The sequence below is a fragment of the Heteronotia binoei genome, chromosome 18 (genome assembly GCF_032191835.1).
Source record: "Heteronotia binoei isolate CCM8104 ecotype False Entrance Well chromosome 18, APGP_CSIRO_Hbin_v1, whole genome shotgun sequence".
In the NCBI taxonomy this organism is placed as follows: domain Eukaryota; kingdom Metazoa; phylum Chordata; class Lepidosauria; order Squamata; family Gekkonidae; genus Heteronotia; species Heteronotia binoei.
The window spans coordinates 34,082,065-34,101,658 of NC_083240.1; the positions used below are offsets into that span (position 1 = coordinate 34,082,065).

The 19,594-nt window shown below is 56.3% G+C and overlaps 2 protein-coding genes across 3 annotated transcripts in view; one reads left to right on the plus strand and one right to left on the minus strand.

The window, feature by feature from the left end:
* Positions 1-388: 388 nt before the first annotated feature.
* On the plus strand, positions 389-2,455 carry HIC1 (HIC ZBTB transcriptional repressor 1). The gene has a single exon (XM_060259468.1). It carries the CDS (start codon positions 404-406, stop codon positions 2,453-2,455), a length of 2,052 nt encoding a protein of 683 aa, XP_060115451.1. The 5' UTR covers positions 389-403.
* Positions 2,456-6,249: 3,794 nt separating this feature from the next.
* SMG6 (SMG6 nonsense mediated mRNA decay factor) overlaps positions 6,250-19,594 on the minus strand; it is a 118,540-nt gene continuing 105,195 nt past the window's right edge. For both annotated transcript variants that reach the window (XM_060258774.1, XM_060258773.1), the window contains exons 16-19: positions 14,245-14,398; positions 10,524-10,735; positions 9,375-9,456; positions 6,250-7,558 (exon numbers count right to left, since the gene is read on the minus strand). In XM_060258774.1, the coding sequence (XP_060114757.1) occupies positions 7,428-7,558; positions 9,375-9,456; positions 10,524-10,735; positions 14,245-14,398 (579 nt within the window). In that variant the 3' untranslated portion in view covers positions 6,250-7,427. The remainder of the gene's footprint in view (positions 7,559-9,374; positions 9,457-10,523; positions 10,736-14,244; positions 14,399-19,594) is intronic.

Here is a 19,594-nt window from a genome sequence, read left to right on the forward strand (position 1 = left end):
TCCCCTGCTTGCGGGGAGCTCGGCAGGCGCTGCCCCCTTCCAGGTGTGCCTGCTTAGCCCAGCCCCCCCACCTCTCCGCAGGGAGGGGGCGTGGGGATTTGGATCGGCGGAGATACCGGGGGCTGGACCCCCTCCTCCACCCTTCCCTTCGCCCGCCCGCCCGCGAGGGGAAGCCCCTCTATAAGGGCGGCAGCGGCGGGGGGAAGGCTTCCAGAGCGCGATGAGAGGCAGCCCGGCCTCGCCCGGCCTCCCGGCGGCAGGTAGCGATCGGGGCGCGGGGCTGGGCGGGCTGCGGCGGCGGCGGCGGCGGCGCGGCTGCTCTGACGGCGGCCTCTCTTTGTGTGCCCTCCTTGCAGGCGGCCGGGGCGACGGCGACGGCGGCGGCGGCGGAGGAGGCGGCGCGATGTTGGACGGCTCGGCGGCGGCGGAGGGCCACTCGCAGCAGCTGCTGCTGCAGCTCAACGTGCAGCGGACCAAGGGCTTCCTGTGCGACGTGATCCTGGTGGTGCAGAACGCGCTCTTCCGGGCGCACAAGAACGTGCTGGCGGCCAGCAGCGCCTACCTGAAGGCCCTGGTGGTGCACGACAACCTCATCAACCTCGACCAGGAGATGGTGAGCCCCGCCGTCTTCCGCGCCGTCCTCGACTTCATCTACACCGGCCGCCTGGGCGAAGCCGACGGAGAGCCGCCCGGCGCGGCGGAGCCCAGCCTGGGCGCCGTCTTGGCCGCCGCCAGCTACTTGCAGATACCGGACTTGGTGGCCCTTTGCAAGAAGAAGCTGAAGCGCTCGGGCAAGTACTGCCAGTTCCGCGGCGGCTACTCGCCCCTGGGCAAACTGCCCCGCGGCCTCCGCGCCGTCACGCCGGTCATCCAAAGCTGCTACGCGGCGCCCCCGCCGCCCCCGCCGCCGCCTCCCAGGCCCGTCGAGGCCGGCAATCCGCTCAGCACCCACTGCGGCGAGCTTTACGCGGCAGCCTCTCAGGGCGCGGCCCTGCACCCCCACGGCTTGTGTCCCCCCGAGCGCCTCTGCTCGCCCCTCTGCGGCCTCGATCTCTCCAAGAAGAGCCCCAACGGGCCTGCCCTGCCGCCCGCCCCTTCGGAGAGCCGCCTGAGGGCCTCCGCTGAAACTCGCGAGAGCTCCCTGCCCCCAGGGCCCGACAGCCCGGCCGTCAGCGGCGCCCTGCTGCCCAGCCATCCCGCTTTCGGAGAGCCTGACTCCTACCGCGGCAGCCCAGGGCCTGGGCCGGAGCCGTCGGGTCGCGCCGAGGTGGCCCCGGAGTTCCTGTACCGCTGGATGAAGCACGAGCCTTTGGTGGGAGGTTACGTGGACGACGAGGAGGACGAGGAGGAAGAAGGGGACTGCCGCGGGGGCAGGCGGGACAAGGTCAGCGGGCCCGACGGGGAGCTGGACCAAAAGGCGGCCCAGTCGCCCTCGCAGCGGCGCTACGCCAGCCTGGACAGCGGCGAGCCCGACGGGGAGGCGGAGGACTTGGAGAACGACAAGAGCACCAGCGAAGAGACGGGCTGCAGCAGCGGGGGCCCCTCTCCGGCAGCCGGCAGCTTGGAGCGCTACTTGGGCTACGAGCCGGAGAGCTTCGGGGGCGACAACCTGTACGTCTGCATCCCTTGCGGGAAGGGCTTCCCGTCGTCGGAGCAGCTCAACGCGCACGTCGAGGCGCACAACGAGGAGGACGAGCTGTACCGCAAGGAGGCGGCTGAAGTGGCGGCGGCTGCGGCAGCCGGGCAGGGCTCCCCTTTCCTGGACAAGCCCCTGAGCGCCCCGCTGGCGTCGGTGGGGGGTCCCGGCGGCTGCGACCTGCTGCGCCCTTACCGCTGCTCGTCGTGCGACAAGGCCTACAAGGACCCGGCCACGCTGCGCCAGCACGAGAAGACCCACTGGCTGACGCGCCCTTACCCCTGCTCCATCTGCGGCAAGAAGTTCACCCAGCGGGGCACCATGACCCGCCACATGCGCAGCCACCTCGGCCTCAAGCCCTTCGCCTGCGACGCCTGCGGCATGCGCTTCACCCGCCAGTACCGCCTCACCGAGCACATGCGCATCCACTCCGGCGAGAAGCCCTACGAGTGCCAGGTGTGCGGCGGCAAGTTCGCCCAGCAGCGCAACCTGCTTAGCCACATGAAGATGCACGCCGCCGCCGCCGCGGCCGCCGCTGCCTCCACGGGCCCCGACGGCAAGCTTAAACTGGACTTCCCCGACGGCGTCCTGGCCATGGCGCGCCTGGCCCAGCAGCAGCACCCGGACAAGGACCTTCTCTCGCACACCTCCCACTTCCTGGCCGCCGCCGCCGACCCCAAGGTGGCCATGGAGAGCCTCTACCTCGGACTCAGCCCCGACAAGGCCGCCGAGATGCTGGCCCAGGGCGCTGCCGCCGCTGCCGCCCACCTGCACAACGACCACCACGCCCGCACCATAGAGCGCTTCTCTCCCCCCTGACCCGCGGCCCGGCAGCCCACCGTCGGGTGCGTTTACTGCGGACAGGCAGGCTAGCCGGAGGGACTCGGGGGAGTCCACATCAGCCGCCTCCCCCCTCTGCTCCGTCGCTTGGCACCTGCGCTCCCGCCCCCCAAGGCCAGGGAACCGTGAATGTTGACCCTACCTCAATTCGCCCCCCCCCCCCGCAAGTTTCTAGGCCTTGGTGAGAAGAGGGGCGACGCGGGACCCCGTCTAGGGCGCAGAGAAGGGGGAGACTGATTCTGCCAGCTCCATCGGCCTTTGGCGGGAGCGGGACTGCTGCCTTTCGGAACTTCCCCTTGTCCAAAACCAGAGGGCCGAGGAGAGGCCTGCCGCCCGCCCCTTCCCCTGAAGACACCAGTCCACAAAGGGCAGGAAGGATTTTGTTTGTGAGTGGGGCAAGCCCGGAAACTGTCCCCCTCCTTCTGACTCGGCTCCTCCAAGAGGTAGAGACAAACTTTTCCAAATGACTGAGGGACCTTTTACCCGCCCCCCCCCCTCTAGTCTGGCTCAGAAAAGGGCTTCTCGGACATGATGAGTGGGGGAGAAGCGTGTGGCCCCCTGCACAACTGCAAGCAGACGACCCAGGGCTCTTGCTCTCTTTCCGGGGTCTGCTTGAGGGCCGCCCCCGTTTTGCTTCGCAGCCCCCCTCCGAGGCTGGCTCCTGGACTCACGCCAAGCCAAGGCGGCTGTTTTTGGGGTGTCCCTGAAGCCCTGTGGCGCAGTGTTAAAGCTGCAGTGCCGCAGTCCTAAACTCTGCTCACGACCTGAGTTCGATCCCCGGCGGAAGTTGGGTTTTCAGGTAGCCGGCTCCAGGTTGACTCAGCCGTCCATCCTTCCGAGGTCGGTCAAATGAGTCCCCAGCTTGCTGGGGGGAAAGTGTCGATGACTGGGGAAGGCAGTGGCAAGCCACCCCGTAAAAAGTCTGCCGTGAAAGCAACGTCACCCCAGAGTCGGAAAGGACCGGTGCTTGCACAGGGGACCTTGCCTTTTCCCTAAAGTCCTGTCCCTCGGCCTGCCTGCTTGAGCGACAGCTGCCTCTCCGCCTGAGGAGGCCGTAGCCAGGTGGTCCCTTGGGGGGGGGGGGCTCCTGGTGGCAGGGTGTGTGTGGGGGAGTCAGATGACCGCCTGGGCTGCTTCTGTGACAGCAGCTCAAGGGACGAGCCTTTTTTGCAATGTGACAGACACTTGTGTGTGTGTGTGTGTGTGTGGGGGGGAGATTTTCCCACGGCGGACTTTCCAGCACTCACACCTAAGCACTGCCCGCACCAGCACCTCCAACCACTTCTGAAGCCAAAGATTATTTTTTTGGAATGGAGGGGGGGGGCGCTCTCTTTTCATTCTCCCAAGCGCAAGGGCACCCCCCCCCCCAGTTCTACCGAGGCCCAGAGGGAGTGGCTTCTTCACTTCCTGCAAAGGGCAGGAAGGAACTTTTCGCCTTCCCGCCATGTGCAATGTCTTGGGACCAGCAGGGAGGGACGGGATGGGTGTCGCAAACCCAATTCTGGTGCTTGCTGGTCGCCTGCACTTATCGGAGGGAGGGGTGTGTGCAAATGCAGCCCCCCCCCCCCGTTGTGGCCTCCCTTTGTTTGAAACCAAAAAGCCGGACAAAATGTGAAACTTCACTTTTTGCACAAAAGGCAAAAAAGCCCCCACTGCAGGGCCTGTGCCTTCACCTGAGCCAGCCGCCCCTTTCCCGAGCCAAACCGAAGCGCCCGGAAGGGGCAAACCCTGCTGTGCCTTAGGTAGCCTTTTTTTTTGTGTACATGGGATGTCCTTCCCTCTCTTTTATACCGGAAGCAACCGATCGACCAAACGCCAGCAATAAAAGTTTTCTTTACCACCACGAGGCCTCTCCTTGCTTCCGTGGGGTCGGGAGAGGTGACGGCTGGAGACTCTGGTGCATGGGGGAAATGTGCGAGGTGCCCCACGTGCCAGGGGAGACTATGAATGTATGGGAGATGGGGTTGCCAGGTCCCGAAGGAAGGTGGGGTTTAGATAAGGAAGGGACTTCAACGGGGTCCAATGCATAAGAACGTAAGAGAAGCCATGTTGGATCAGGCCAATGGCCCATCCAGTCCAACACTCTGTGCCACACAGTGGCCAAAAAAAATCCCAAGTGCCATCAAGAGGTCCACCAGTGGGGCTAGAAGCCCTTCCACTGTGCCCCGCCCCCTCCAAGCACCAAGAATACAGAGCATCACTGCCCCGGACAGAGAGTTCCAACAATACGCTGTGACTAATAGCCACTGATGGACCTCTGCTCCATGTTTATCCAGTCCCTTCTTGAAGCTGTCTATGAATGCCATAGAGTCCACCTTCCCAAGTGGCCACTTTCTCCAGGGGAACTGATCTCTCTTGCTTGGAGATCCTATGAACATATGAAGCTGCCTTACACTGAATCAGACCCTCTTTAGTCCATCCAAGTCAGTCTTGTCTACTCAGACTGGCAGCGGCTCTCCAGGGCCTCAAGCTGAGGTTTTTCACGCCTATTTGCCTGGGGCCTTTTTAGTTGGGAGATACCGGGGATTGAACCTGGGACCTCCTGCTTACCAAGCGGATGCTCTACCACTGAGCCACTGTCCCTCCCCAATTGCAATGGTAGATCTCTAGATGCCCCCTGGAGGTTGGCAACCCTGAATTGAGAGTCAGTGGGGAGGACTGACCTTGGAGGGCGGGAGGGATCGGATTTCAACCCCCCCCCCCCAATGTCTCACAGGGCTATTAAGGGGATCATGTGGGATATGCTACACCGGGCTCCTCCGAACAACAGTGCTACAAAATTGAGGGGTGAGGAAGGGCATGCTGTCCAGGTGGGGCTCAAAAGCCCTTCCTCCTATTCTCCCGGAACAACTGCTAGGAACACATGGTGGGCTGGGCTTTTTGCATTTCGAGGGCAGCTCTGGGGAAAAAGGGGCCAAACCTGTTCTGCAGAAGGGAAGGAGGGAGCTTGTACTCCCAAAAGCTCATTCTCCAAAAACCTTGCGGCTCTTCTGCATGCGTGCCTTGGTGCTCCTGTGGAACTGGTGCCGTTTGCTATTGAGGTTAGACACACTGGGTTCTGCCTGCCTTAGTCTCTTCAGGAGAAAAGGACGCAGCATGGCAGGCCTCTATGGTTGCCAGCTCCAGGTAGGGAAACACCTGGCGATCGGGGGGGGGGGGCGGATCCTGGAGAGGGTGGGGCTTGGGGAAGGGAGGGCCTCCAGCATGGTAAAATGCCACAGAGTCCACCTCCAGGGGAACAGATCTTTATAGTTTGGAGATGAGTTGTAAAGGTGGAAGATTTCCAGGCCCCACCTGGAGGTTGGCACCCCTATTAAGGGCCACAAGCTGCCCTCTGACCTGTCACCCACTACACCAGATGCTTCTGATGTCAGATTTGCCCTCTCTTCAGTCTCTACCCATATTTTCGCAGTGGGAAGAGGAGGAAGCAGGAAATTGCCATTTGCCCTTTATTGGGACCCAACAGATCCTAATGAGAGGCAAAGTAGTCCTTTCTGTAAATCAGATCAAGGCTGACTTTGAAACATACCAACATGGGGCTTCCACAGAGTCCTTCTTCAGATTTCTGCTTGCTGAAGAGCTCTGTGAAAGCCAAAACCTTGCGCAGTCTACTGTGTTCTGAAACAGATTTTTTTTTTTTAAATAAAAAAAGATGGGAGGTTCTTGGGGCCTGATGTGCCCATAGCCAAGCCTAGCCCCTTCCATCCCATCAACTCTTCTCCAGTCAAAGACCTCCCCCCTGTCCATGAAATAAGGCAGGACGCAGCAGTATCCCCTACTAAAAATTTATTAAGAAAACAACGTAACACAAATCAGCAAAAACCCTCCATCAAACCCAGGCAGGCAAAAGCAACACTAGTGGGCAGCTTCCTTGCGAGAAACTGCCACGTTCAGCCCTTCTTCCTCAGCTTGGATGGATCTGCACCGTTGCTTTGGGCGCAGGCACCAACAATGCTGAGTGCAGAGCCTCCACGGGCGGGAGAGACTCTTCCCTCTCTGGGCCAGCTGTAACAAGGAGGGAGGCACCCAAACTCTCCCCAAAAAGCAAAGCTACTGTCAAAGGCTTTTCGCAACACGTGCCAAGTCTTGATGCCTGCTCTCCGCTCGCTGATTTACCGTCGCCCCCCGACCTGAGGCCCTGAGGTAGGGCAACAACATGGCTGTCTTGGCCCCTCTTCTGGATACCCTCTGGAGGGTGAGGCTCCTCCCCACAAGGGGGCACCAACCGGCCTTAAGGTCTCCTGGCAAGACAGGGCCCCATGGTGGAGCGTTCTCTCCCCTCTGGAGTCGGTGAGAACTCAAAATCCCCCACCTTGTTACCTCATGCCCTCTTTTGTGAGGGGATCGCCGTGCTTGCCTCAAGCCTTTCGTTTCTCTCAAAATTACCTCAGTGAACTAGTTTACTCAGAGAGTGGAATGAGGAATGACAGCCAAAGGGCCCCCTAAAAGGGGAGCGGCAGGAGGGAGGGGTGTCAGAAAACTTTGGGGCAACTGCACAACAGATGGCGTGGGCAGGGGCGAAGGGGCTAGCTTGGCACAGACAACCCCAGAGGTGTTGAAAAGGGGGCTGCGCTGAACAGTGTCTGGGCGTCGCTGTTAATGAGGGGAAGGGGGACTGGGCCCGAAAGAAACAGTTCACAACCTCCACACTCGGTGGCCTTCCAGAGGAGTTAAGGGACTCCCCCCCACACCGGCCTCTCTTGGGGCACGTTCCTCCCCATCCGAAGGCCCAACAATCCTAAGTGTTCTAGCCCCCAACCTTCCCAGCGGAACCTCTCTCTCTCCTCCTCTGGCACCCACAGCACGGCCATTTCGGGTGGGATTGGAGAGGCTGCGTTTATTGTTCTGGTACGGCTGCTGCGGACTCAGCCCAAGGCTGCCCACCTCAAGGCCGCTCTTCCTGGAGGCAAAGAGCTGCTGCGTGACTTCCGGGGGATGGGCCTTGGCCTGTTCAGCCCTCCTGCGCCCACCTCAGGAAAGTGGGGATGTCTCTCACGGGCACGTTGCGGGTCAGCGCCTTCACGCGCAGGTTCCGGTCGTCTGTCAGCAGCACCACCTCTCGGAGCAGCCGGATCGGGTCATCTGGAAAAGGGTGAGGGGGAGAGAGTTGGGGAGGCGGGGTGGTTAATGGAGCGGGCCTGTGCCTCCGGCGAGGCCCGCCAAGCCTCAGAGAGCCTGCGTGGCCTGTGGCCCGGATCCCTTCGGAAGGGGCTTAACAATAACCATCCCCTTTCTTGGGCCAGGCAACGAGGCAGATTGTTACAAAACAGAGACTGTCAGAGTGTCAGGCCCCATCCGCCATAATCCCCTGATCGTCCGATTCTGCCCCAGCGAGGCGTAAACACGCACAAACGCCTTCTCTGTCAAGCTGACAAGTTAAGCTGTGGAGAATTCGGCCCCAAAAGACGCATGGCGGGGCCTTGGGCGGCAGCTGCCCTCCCGCCTCCCGAATGGCTCCAGCATGGCCAGGAGGGCTGACTGATTGGAGGAGGCAGAAGGAAGCAAAAAGGGGGACAGGGGAAGAAGCTGGAAGCCCCTCCGCTGCCACCGGACAGGCTGACCCGCTCCCTGGGATGTCAGTGGGATGAAGCTGGAACAAATCACCCCGCAAAAGTCACCTGGCCGCAGGGAGGAGAGTGGGAATGGGGGTGGTGAACGGGCACCCCCAAGAACGTAAAGAGAGCCCTGCTGGATCAGACCGGTGAGGGTCCAACTAGTCCAGCCTCCTGTCTCACACGGTGGCCAACCAGTTCCTCTGGAGGGCCAACAACGGGGCAGAGAGGCTGAGGCCTTCATAAAGACATAAGAAGAGCCCTGCTGGATCAGACCAATGGTCCATATAGTCCAGCATCTTGTCTCACACAATGGTCAACCAGTTCCTCTGGAGGGCCAACAACAGGGCAGAGAGGCTGAGGCCTTCATAAGGACATAAGAAGAGCCCTGCTGGATCAGACCAATGGTCCATCTAGTCCAGCATCCTGTCTCACACAGTGGCCAACCAGTTCCTCTGGAGGGCCAACAACAGGGCAGAGAGGCTGAGGCCTTCATAAGGACATAAGAAGAGCCCTGCTGGATGAGACCAATGGTCCATCTAGTCCAGCATCTGATTTCACACAGTGGCCAACCAATTCCTCTGGAGGGCCAACAACAGGGCAGAGAGGCTGAGGCCTTCATAAGGACATAAGAAGAGCCCTGCTGGAGCAGACTGGTGAGGGTCCAACTAGCCCAGCCTCCTGTCTCACACGGTGGCCAACCGGCTCCTCTGGAGGGCTGACAACGGGGCACAGAGACCGAGACCTTCCCCTGATGGTTGCCTCCTGGCTCTGGGATTAGAACATAAGAACGTAAGAGAAGCCATGTTGGATCAGGCCAATGGTCCATCCAGTCCAACACTTTGAGTCACACAGTGGCCAAAAAAACCCCAAGTGCCATCAAGAGGTCCACCAGTGGGGCTAGAAGCCCTTCCACTGTGCCCCCCCCTCCAAGCACAAGAATACAGAGCATCACTCGCCCCAGAAAGAGAGTTCCGACAATAAGCTGTGGCTAATAGTCACTGATGGACCTCTGCTCCAGATGCTTATCCAGTTGACTGCCTCTGAATCTGGAGGCTCACCCTCATCCCAGGGCCGCTCCTTTCCCCCTCTCTCCTGCACCATTTAAATCATGCATGAGGGGTGGTGGGTGCTCCTGCAAGCCTCCTCCCATGTGATTTAAATCACACAAGACAGAGAGGGACAAGCCCTGGACTCCTACTCTCACCCTGCGGCACCCCCATGGCCCCCTTCTCCCGCAGCCCCTAGCTACGGGCTGTTTCAGCTCCACATCTCTAGAGCACAAATGTACTGTGGCTCCTGCAGACACACCCCCTGCAAGCCCCTCCCCCCCCAACATAACAGACCTTTGTTTGCTGGCATGAAGTCCTTGGCCTTGTCGTTGCAGTAGTGAAGGCAGCAGGAGAGGATCAGGTCGTCGTTGTTGCCCTGTGAGAAGGGACAAGGAGCCATCCCAAATCTGCCAGGCACACCCTCTCCTGGGTCCCCTAACTCCTCTTGTTTGTGCCTCACTAATTAAATTAGCATCCCCCCGGCACCCTCCAGAAAAAAAACAGACACCCCTGTGAGGTGGGTGGGGCTGAGAGAGCTCTCCCAGAAGCTGCCTTTTCAAGGACAACTGCTGTGAGAGCTATGGCTGACCCAAGGCCATTCCAGCAGCTGCAAGTGGAGGAGAGGGGAATCAAACATGGTTCTCCCAGATAGGAGTCCGTGCACTTAATCACTACACCAAACTGGCTCCAGAACTGCCCTGCTGGGTCAGGGGTCTCAATAGCCCATCCACAGCAGCAGCACCTTCTCACCGGTGGCTGGCCAGTTGCTCCTGGGAAGCCCACACAGCAGGAAGCCCACACAGCCCCCGTGATCCTCCTTCAGCATCTGGATTCACAGGTAGATTCTGCCACTATCACTGTCCTCTCTCTTCCTTGACAGCTGTGGCCAACTAAGGGTTAACGGCCTTCAAGCCAGATCCCCTCATTCATCAAGAGCCACGGAAATAACCCAACTTGCAAGCTTGCAAGTTCTCCAGAACTCTGCTTCAGGCTGGATATTTTAAACAAAAAGAACGGGGAGGATGATTTAGGTCACAATCTTTGCTTATACCTGCAGTCTCCCTCCCTCCCCCAAACATCCAGTTTGATGCAGAGTTCCAGGGAACTTGTGTCCAGTTTTGTGTCATTTTGGTTCCTTCCAGTGGTGGAATTCTAGCAGGAGCTCCTTTTCATAGTAGGCCACACAACCCTTATGTAGCCAATCCTCCACGAAATTACAAAAAAGAGCCTTGTAAGCTCTCGGAGGACTGGCTACATCAGGGGTGTGTGGCCTAATATGCAAAGGAGCTCCTGCTGGAATTCCACCCCTGGTTACTCCTAAGGAAAGGAATCCCTGTGCCTTTTGCGTCCAATTTCAGCTTTCCCAGCTGGTGCCCCCCTTGCTGTCCCGTCTCATCCGGGCTGGGCTTCCTGAGCAAAAGTGAGGAAGGGGACTCCACTTACCTGCTGCCTCGAAATGTCCTCGCTGCGGAAGGAGATGGATTCCAGCTCGTTGCCCCGGCTGGTGAGGGCTCGCATGTAGCTGTCCCGCTGCTCAAAGCGGGCCTCCAGGAAGTCCACAGCCTTGTGGGCTCGCTCCTGCAGCAGCCATGCGTAGCCCCCAGCCCGGTTCTCTGACTCAGGGCCCTTGGCCAGACCGTCCAATTCATTTATTACTGACAGGGAAGAGAGAGAGATGCATTTTGGGATTTCAGCTGGCAAGTCCCAGGCAGGTTCTTGAAAGCCTTGCTAAAGGCAGATGTTCACCCTTGAGTTCGGGGTTTTTACCTCCTGGGTATAGGGCTGAATACCTCACCTACCTAACGGCCCCTTGGCAATGCAGAGCCTATTCGCTAGCTAGGTTTAATGTGCTACCATCTGCCATACTTGGAAGATTTCATAAAACTCCCTATGCTAATAGATGGAGCACTTGTGCCTGTCCAGAGATAGAAACTTTAGAACATTTGTTCTTGGACTGTACTTTTTACTCTGACCTACACTCCACACTCATGGACCCCTGAGCAAACAGCGAAGCCAGGCAAATATAAAATTGTCTTCCTGTCGTTAACTCAGAACCGACTGGTAATTGAAACTGTTGCACATTTTTTACATCTAGCATCCAAGAGGCGCTTAATGTATTTACTAATTGCAGGTTGGGTTCCCTGTTATGTTCGATATCATGCCAATAAAGATTATTGAATTGAACTGAAGTTCCAGGCAGCACCTAAGAGGCCCAGGACTTTGGGTCGCAGCCAGCTACTTCTGGCCCTCACAATCTGACGGCTGTTCCCAGCAAGAGGAGGATGACACGTCGGACTGGCTGCTTCGGCTACGAGTGGCAAACCAACAGCTCTCCCTGCCCCACGAGAAGCCTCAAAGGACTCTTGGGAGTCTGTCCTCACCCAACAGACAATTTGGGAGTGCGCAACACGGGGAGTGTGCCTGTCAGCACCCAAAAGAGTCTCTGTACACCCAGGGGCAGTTGTCTGGAGGCCACGTGTCTGCGAGGCCTCGGTTCCGCACGCCCCAGCCTCATCTCCGAGATGGTTAATCCGACTGCTCTTTCCAGCTTCCTTGCCAAGCGCTGAGATCAAGTGGGAAGTATGCATTCCTTGGGGACTGAGGAGGTGGGGGGGAGTGGGGAGGGAGCTGGGGCAAAGGCTTCTCCTTAGTGCTACGAAACTCACCCCCCCTTTCCACATTCTCTGGATTTGGTGCTGGTAGTCCTTGTCGCCCAGCCATCAGAATTCCTGTGACATTTTGGCTGCGCGGCGCTCACCCCCTCCCCAGCAGCCAAAACACGGCTTCTTGCTCTCCGAGCTTGACTGGCGATGGTGGGGGGGGAGAAAAGAACGGTGCAGGGAACATCAAACAGGAGAGAAAAAGAGGCTGCTGCGCCATCCTGAACTCCGTTTCTCAGCCTCTTCCAAGCCAAACAGCCTTCAAAGGGGAAGCGTGTTTGCACTCCTGCCAGAGCTGGCTTCCCCACAGCAGGGTCAGGGGAGTGTAGGTGTGTGTGTGTAGGGGGGTGGGGAGGGAGAGAGCCAGCAAAAGCAGCCCTGGGGAGAGCCTTGGGTGGGCTTTAACAACTCCCCCCCCCGTGCCAGCGGCCCTGCCTCTGAGCAGAAATAGGCTGTGGAGGCGCTGATCCGTCCCTCCCCCACCCCACCCGGGCCCTGATGCCTGCCAAACCGGTCATGGGGAGAGGGTCCTCTTCTGTCGGGCAGGAACAGTGAAGGATCCAAAACGGGGGGGATCTCTGAGCAGGGATCCACAGACAGAAGCGTTTGCCCAAGGAAGCAGGATCGGGAGGGAGGGAGGGAGGGCGGAGGCTGCGCCTGGCTCATTTACTTGAGCTCCCAGGAGCTCTTTTGTGTGTGCGTGGTGGGGGAGGGGGCAGGCGGGGGGGCAGCGCTGATTTGAATGACAGCTTGACGAGGGGGGACCTGGAGCCGCATGCTGGGCTTCCCCGCTGCCAGGTAGGACCTTGCTGCCCACCCCCACAGCTTAGAGGGGACATTGATGGTCACTATCAGATCTCATATGGCTCACTGGGGAATAACATATTTTCCCAAGGGCTGTCAGTCATGATGGCTTTTTAAAAAAAGCCTCCAGATTCAGAGGCAGTCTATCTGGCCATTAAAGAGGAGGCGGGGCTGCTCAGCTAAGTAGCACTCAAGGATGAACCTCTGCTTGACAGATGATTAGCCCCTCCCGAAACACACACACACACACACACACACACACACACACACACACGGCAATGGCTGCTGACCCTTTCCTCCAGGCTTGGCCAGAGCAGCGTTCACTCCCAGGCAAGGGAGTGGCAGGCTAGTGTGCCCAGCACCGCCCCCCCCCCCCGAAACAGACCACCCAGAGGCAGCAGCAGCAGCAGCCGTCGCCTGCTATCTGCCAGGGCCGAGTGTTTACCAATAACAGGAACCAGCTTTGCTGAATTGCCGGACTGCAGCTTTATAAGGAGAAAAGCCAGAGCCAGCGAAAGGACACGGCCTGGGACGGGCCTGCCTTTGGCCAAAGTTCTTGACGGGATGTAAGGGGAGTTCTGCTGGATCTGACTGAAGACCCACTGAGTTGGCCTGCCGCTTCCAACGGGGGCCGGCTAGATGCCTTTGGAAGCTCGCAAAGCGGAGTGAAGAGGCAATGGCCCTTTCTTCGTCGGGTCCGGGTAGACTCCCTCTGAACAGGGAGGCTCCGTTGAGCCCTGCCGCAGTGCTCGGTCCCCTTCCTTGGGCTTTGGGGGTGCTGCACTAACAGCCACCCCTTGCCAGCCACAAGACCGCCTTTCACAGGAAGAGAACGTTTGTCTGCAACCTGACAGCACTGAGTTCCTCGGGACAAGTCGAAGGAAGTCATCCTTCACATGAAACACAAGGAGCCCTCGGGACTCCCTCTCAGCTATGAAGCTCCAGGGGCAACTGAGGGCCAAATTAGAAGTGATTATGATCATGGAGACAAACCTAATGCCATTTTGGAGAATTATGCCGTTTAAAAATCACTTCAAATTGGGCCCACCATGTGTTTGCAACAGGTGATCTTGTTTCCACCCCCTTGTGTCTTTTAAAGTGACAAAACAGATAAGCCCCCCCCCCCCCCATTTTGGCACTTGAAAAAGACATGGGGCATGGCCCCTTGCATCAACTTTTAAATTGCTAAATTGTCCTCTAAAATGGCATCGATGGCCACTGGACCTATGGTCACCAGTGTTCCCTCTAAGCGGAGTTAGTGTGAACTAGCTCACAATTTTTTAGCTTCCAGCTCACACATTTTTGTCCTAGCTCAGGAAAAATGGCCCCAAAGCACACTAATTTATGCAGTAGCTCACAACTTTAATACCAGTAGCTCACAAAGTAGAATTTTTGCTCACAAGACTCCACAGCTTAGAGGGGACATTGATGGTCACTATCAGATCTCATATGGCTCACTGGGGAATAACATATTTTCCCAAGGGCTGTCAGTCATGATGGCTTTTTAAAAAAAGCCTCCAGATTCAGAGGCAGTCTATCTGGCCATTAAATAACTGCAACAGGGATGTTATTGGAAATGTTTGGCCGGTGACTGCTGGAGATAGAGCGCTGGGCCAGATTCAACAGTGACAGTCTGGCTCTTTGAGAAGCCTGACTGGACAGCTTTTCCCCCGCCCCCAAGGATAAGCAGCCCCGCTCACCAATCAGAGGTACCACTATGATGAACTGCCGACAATCCAAAAGTTTGGTGAGACTATCCAGGTGATCGATGAAACCGTTGGTGTCTGGCACCAGGAAGACGGGGCGGATCTCCAGTTCCATCTGCCTCACTTGGGCTTGGTCCTTCAGTACCGCCTGCAAAAAAAACAAACAAAAAACCCCCCCACACAGATGGAGCCCTGAGCCAGAAATAGCAATTGCAGACCTGGGCATTAAAATGCAACATGCCACAGACCTGCCGTCCTCCATGCAGACCAGTTATGTCCCATTACACAACTCCTCCCTCTTCAAATTAGGCTCACTTTACAGCTGGGGTGGGCAAACTGTGGTTAGGGAGCCACATGCGGCTCTTTCACACATACTGTGTGGCTCTTTAAGCCCCCAGTCAGCAACCTTGGAGAAGGCATTTCTCTCTTTCAGTCACTTCTCCAAGCCAAGCCAGCCAACAGCTTGGAGAATGCATTTAAAGTTAAAGTTGCTTTCTTTCTACCTCTACCTCTCTCCTTCCCCCATCTATTTTCCTTCCTTCTTTCCTCCCAGCTCTCAAACATCTGACATTCACGTCTTGTGGCTCTCAAACATCTGGAGAGGTCTGGAGACCAAGTCCTATGAAGAAAGATTGAAGGAGCTAGGCATGTTTAGCATGGAGAGGAGGTGGCTGAGAGGTGATATGATCACCATCTTCAAGTACTTGAAGGGCCGTCATCTAGAGGATGGTGTGGAATTGTTTTCTGTGGCCCCACAAGATAGGACCAGAACCAATGGGTTGAAATGAAATCAAAAGAGTTCCCGGCTCAACATTAGGAAGAACTTCCTGGCCGTTAGAGCGGTTCCTCAGCGGAACAGGCTTCCTCGGGAGGTGGTGGGCTCTCCTTCCTTGGAGGTTTTGAAACAGAGGCTAGAGGGCCATCTGACAGCGATGAAGATCCTGTGAATTTAGGGAGAGGTATTTGTGAGTTTCCTGCATTGTGCAGGGGGTTGGACTAGATGGCCCTGGAGGTCCCTTCCAACTCTATGATTCTATCTGATGTTTATCCTCTGTGGCTCATACATTAAGCAAGTTTGGCCACCCCTGCTTTACAGAATTCATGCTGCTACCCTTTTGGGGGCCCCTGGAAGCCCTCTTGATCAGCCCCTCCAGTGGCTCCCCAGATTCCATATATCCTTCAGATGAACGTGAGGCTTGCACAGTAGAAGCATTTTTCTCTCCCCCCCCCCATCAGAAAAAAAAATCCCAACAGCAACAAATGCAAAGCTGAGTCCATCGCCGGCAACATACTAGCGTGCCCCGCTAAAAATCCAGACACGGCACCACATGTGCTTCATAGTACCCATGTGGGCAGCCGATGCCCCAGAAAGTGCCCCCCTGCCCTCCTGCCCCAGACTCCCAGGCTCCTGGCTGCCGGGAGCGAGGCCTGTGCCGGCCGTCACGTCCCATCCTGCCCCCCAGGACTGCCAGGGAGAGGACGGCCGGATGAGAGTGGCTGCGGGGACGGTGCCAAGTCTCCCCTCCCCGTTCAAGGAGCTGGAGGGGAACTTGCCTCAGCAGGGTTCAGAGGCCACAGGGAGGTTTATTTGTGTTTGGCAGCTGCTGGCCGAGGGGGTAAGAGGGAGTGCAGACTCCCAGCCAGGCACGACGGGGGTGGGGGGGAAGGGGCTTTATGCCAGGAAGGAGGGCGCATGCATCAGAGTGAGACTAGCTTCCGGTGTGTGTGTGTGTGGGGGACAGCAATGCCAGGAAGTGCCTTGGCACACTACGTCCGAATCTGGTGTCCTCTGCTTGCTGCTATATCCCCCTAGTCTTGGAAAAGGCACTCTTAACAAGGGCGGTTTCTGAGCACATGCAGCCTGCATTTCTCCTAGAGCAGGGGTGGCCAAACTGAGGCTCGGGAGCCACGTGTGGCTCTTTCACACATATTGTGTGGCTCTTGAAGCCCCCACCACCCCATCAGCTGGTTGGAGAAGGCATTTCTCTTTTTAAATCACTGCCAGCCAGCAGCTTGGAGAATACATTTAAAGTTGCTTTCTTTTCACCTCCACCTCCCTTCCCCATTTTCCTTCCTTCCTTCCTCCCTCCCTCCCTCCTTTCCTTTTCTCAAACATCTGACATTCATGTCTTGCGGCTCTCAAACATCTGACGTTTATGCTATGTGGCTCTTACATCAAGCAAGTTTGGCCACCCCTGTCCTAAACCCTGTCGACAGGCCTGGGGTTGATGAGCAGGGTCTTCCGAGGAAGCAGGCCGGGTCTCTCTTGGAGAGAAGGACGTGAGCAGCCCGAGCCGGTGGCAGACGACGCCTGTGGCCCTGCCTGCTCTGAGGGATGGGAGCGGCTTCCTAGAATGTCAAAGAGGGGGGAGGAGGACTCTTGTGGTGAGGACCGACGTGCCCGCTGTCCAGTAGTGGGCTTGCCCGCCCCCACTGCCACCGCCGCGACGGAGCCGCTCTTTGGGGGGTTGCCCTTCCGCTGCTGGCAGGTGCGCGCGTGCTGGCTCATTGTTTCCCAGGGCGCGGGGTGGGGGGGAGCGGGCCAGGGCTATATTTAGCCAGTGACTCCCTCCCCTCCCGCAGGAGAGAAGCTGGGCCCGGCGAGGATAGGAGCACAACTATTTTCAGCAGCCCTATCAGAACGGGCTGCCCCCCCCACCTCCTCCCCCCAGCTCCACGGGAACCGAAGCGGCCGCCGCTACTGCAGCGCCCAGAAAAGAATAGGGGCCGCTGAGAGGAAGAGCTTGTTATGTTTCAGGTGGGGATGTTCTCAGTGGCACAGGAAATGCAGGCCTCTCTTTGCACAAAAGGACAGAGGTGGCCGGAGCAACAGCTGAGGGGCAAAGCTGGGGGCACAACGCTGAGAACGAGATCAAAAGTTTCCCCCTCGCCTGCCCCCTGGGGCTGGTTTTGTGCCCTGATCCTGGCCCCAGAGCACCAGATAGCAGAAGGAAAGGAAAGAAGTCCCTTTGGCTTTAAGGGGACAAAGCTTGCAGTGCGCCCACAATTTGTTGCATAGAATCACAGAGTTGGAAGGGACCTCCAGGGTCATCTAGTCCAACCCTCTGCACAATGCAGGAAACTTACAAAAACCTCCCCCTAAATTCACAGGAACTTCATCACTGTCAGATGGCCATCTAGCCTCTGTTTAAAAACCTCCAAGGAAGGAGAGAGCCCACCACCTCCACTGAGGAGCCCACCACCTCCACTGTTCCACTGAGGAATCACTCTAATGGTCAGGAAGTTCTTCCTAATGTTGAGCTGGAAACTCTTTTGATTTAATTTCAACCCACTGGTTCTGGTCCTACCTTCCGGGGCCACAGAAAACAATTCCACACCATCCTCTATAATGACAGCCCTTCAAGAACTTGAAGATGGTGATCATATCACCTCTCAGCTGCCGCCTCTCCAGGCTAAACATCCCCAGCTCCTTCAACCTTTCCTCATAGGACTTCGTCTCCAGACCCCTCACCATCGTCGCCTTCCTCTGGACCCGTTCCAGCTTGTCTATATCCTTTTTAAAATGTGGTGCCCAAAACTGAACAGAATACTCCAGGTGAGGTCTTACCAGAGCAGAGTAAAGCAATACCATCACATCACGTGATCTGGACACTACACTTCTGTTGATACAGCCCAAAACTGCATTTGCCGTTTTAGCCACCGTATCACACTATTGACACATGTTCAGCGGATGATCCACTAAGACCCCTAGATCTTTTTCGCACATACTACTGCTAAGACAAGTCTCCCCCATCCAATAACCATGCATTAGATTTTTCGTACCTAAATGCAGAACTTTACATTTATCCCTGTTAAAATTCATTTTAATTTTAGCCCAGTTTTCCAGCCTGTCAAGGTCATCCTGTATCCTGTTCCTGTCTTCTTCTGTGTTTGCAACTCCTCTCAATTTAGTATCATCTGCAAATTTAATAAGCGTTCCCTCTATGCCGTCATCCAAATCACTGATAAAGATGTTGAACAAAACAGGTCCCAGGACAGATCCTTGAGGCACTCCACTTGTCACTCCTCTCCAAGAGGATGAGGAACCATTCACAAGAACTCTTTGGGTGAGATCTGTCAACCAGTTACAGATTCACCTAACGGTAACAGGATTCAAACCACATTTTACCAAATCAACAAGGATAGTATGTGAAACCTTATCAAAAGCCTTACTGAAATCAAGATAAACCTTGACTAGAGCATTCCCCTGATTCAGCAAGGTGGTCACTTGCTCAAAAAAAGAGATCAGCTTAGTCTGACATGACTTGTTCTTGAGAAAACCATGCTGGCTCTTAGTAATCACATCCATTCTTTCTAAATGTTCCAGGACCGACTGTTTGATGATTTGTTCTAAAACTTTTCCAGGTACAGACGTCAAGCTGACGGGTCAATAGTTACCCGGATCGTCTTTTTTCCCCTTCTTGAAGATGGGGACAATATTTGCCCAGCTCCAATCTTCCGGCACCTCTTCTGTTCTCCAAGAATTCTCAAAAATATTAGCCAGAGGCTCAGAAATTATATCCGCAAGCTCTTTTAGAACCCTTGGATGCAATTCATCTGGCCCCGAGGACTTAGTTTAATTTAAAGAAACTATTACTGTTTTCGCACATAGCTTACCTCGCAGTCACAATCCTGTTCCCTCCGCAGCGTCTGTTGGATTTTCCACCATCTGCGCCGGAGTTACAGGAAGTGCCGCAGCTTTTGCGTAGCAAACGTAAACTGGGTTTTAGCGGTTTATGTCTACTACGCAGAAGCCGTGGCACTTCCTGTAACTTCGGCGCAGATGGTGGGAAATCTGACCGGACGCTGCAGAGGGAACAGGATTGTGATTGAGAGGTAAGCTGTGTGCGAAAACGGTATAGGTGTTTATGTACTACCCCTATGCTGATCCTAGGTTGGAACTTCATGCCCTCCTTATATGTTCTGTTTTTACCATGCTGAGCACCATTTCCCTCAGAAGAGAAGACTGAGGAAAAGTAGGAATTGAGCCGTTCTGCCCTCTCTTCATTACCTGTTACAATTTCACTTTCTTGCCCTCGCAATGGGCCTACCGTGTCCTTGCTCTTTTTTTTACTCTGAACATAAGAAAAGAACCCTTTTTTGTTGTTTTTAGCATCTTTGGCCAGCATAAGCTCATACTGAGCTTTAGCTTTCCTAACTTTTTCTCTATAAGCACTGGTGATTTGTTTATATTCATCCTTGGTTATAAGGCCCTCCTTCCAATTCCTAAAGAAGTCTTTTTTATTTTTCAAGTCTTCAGAGAGATGTTTATGGAGCCACTTCGGCTACTTTAGGCTTTTCCCATTTTTTCTTCTCATAGGAATCATCTGTGATTGTGCTTTTA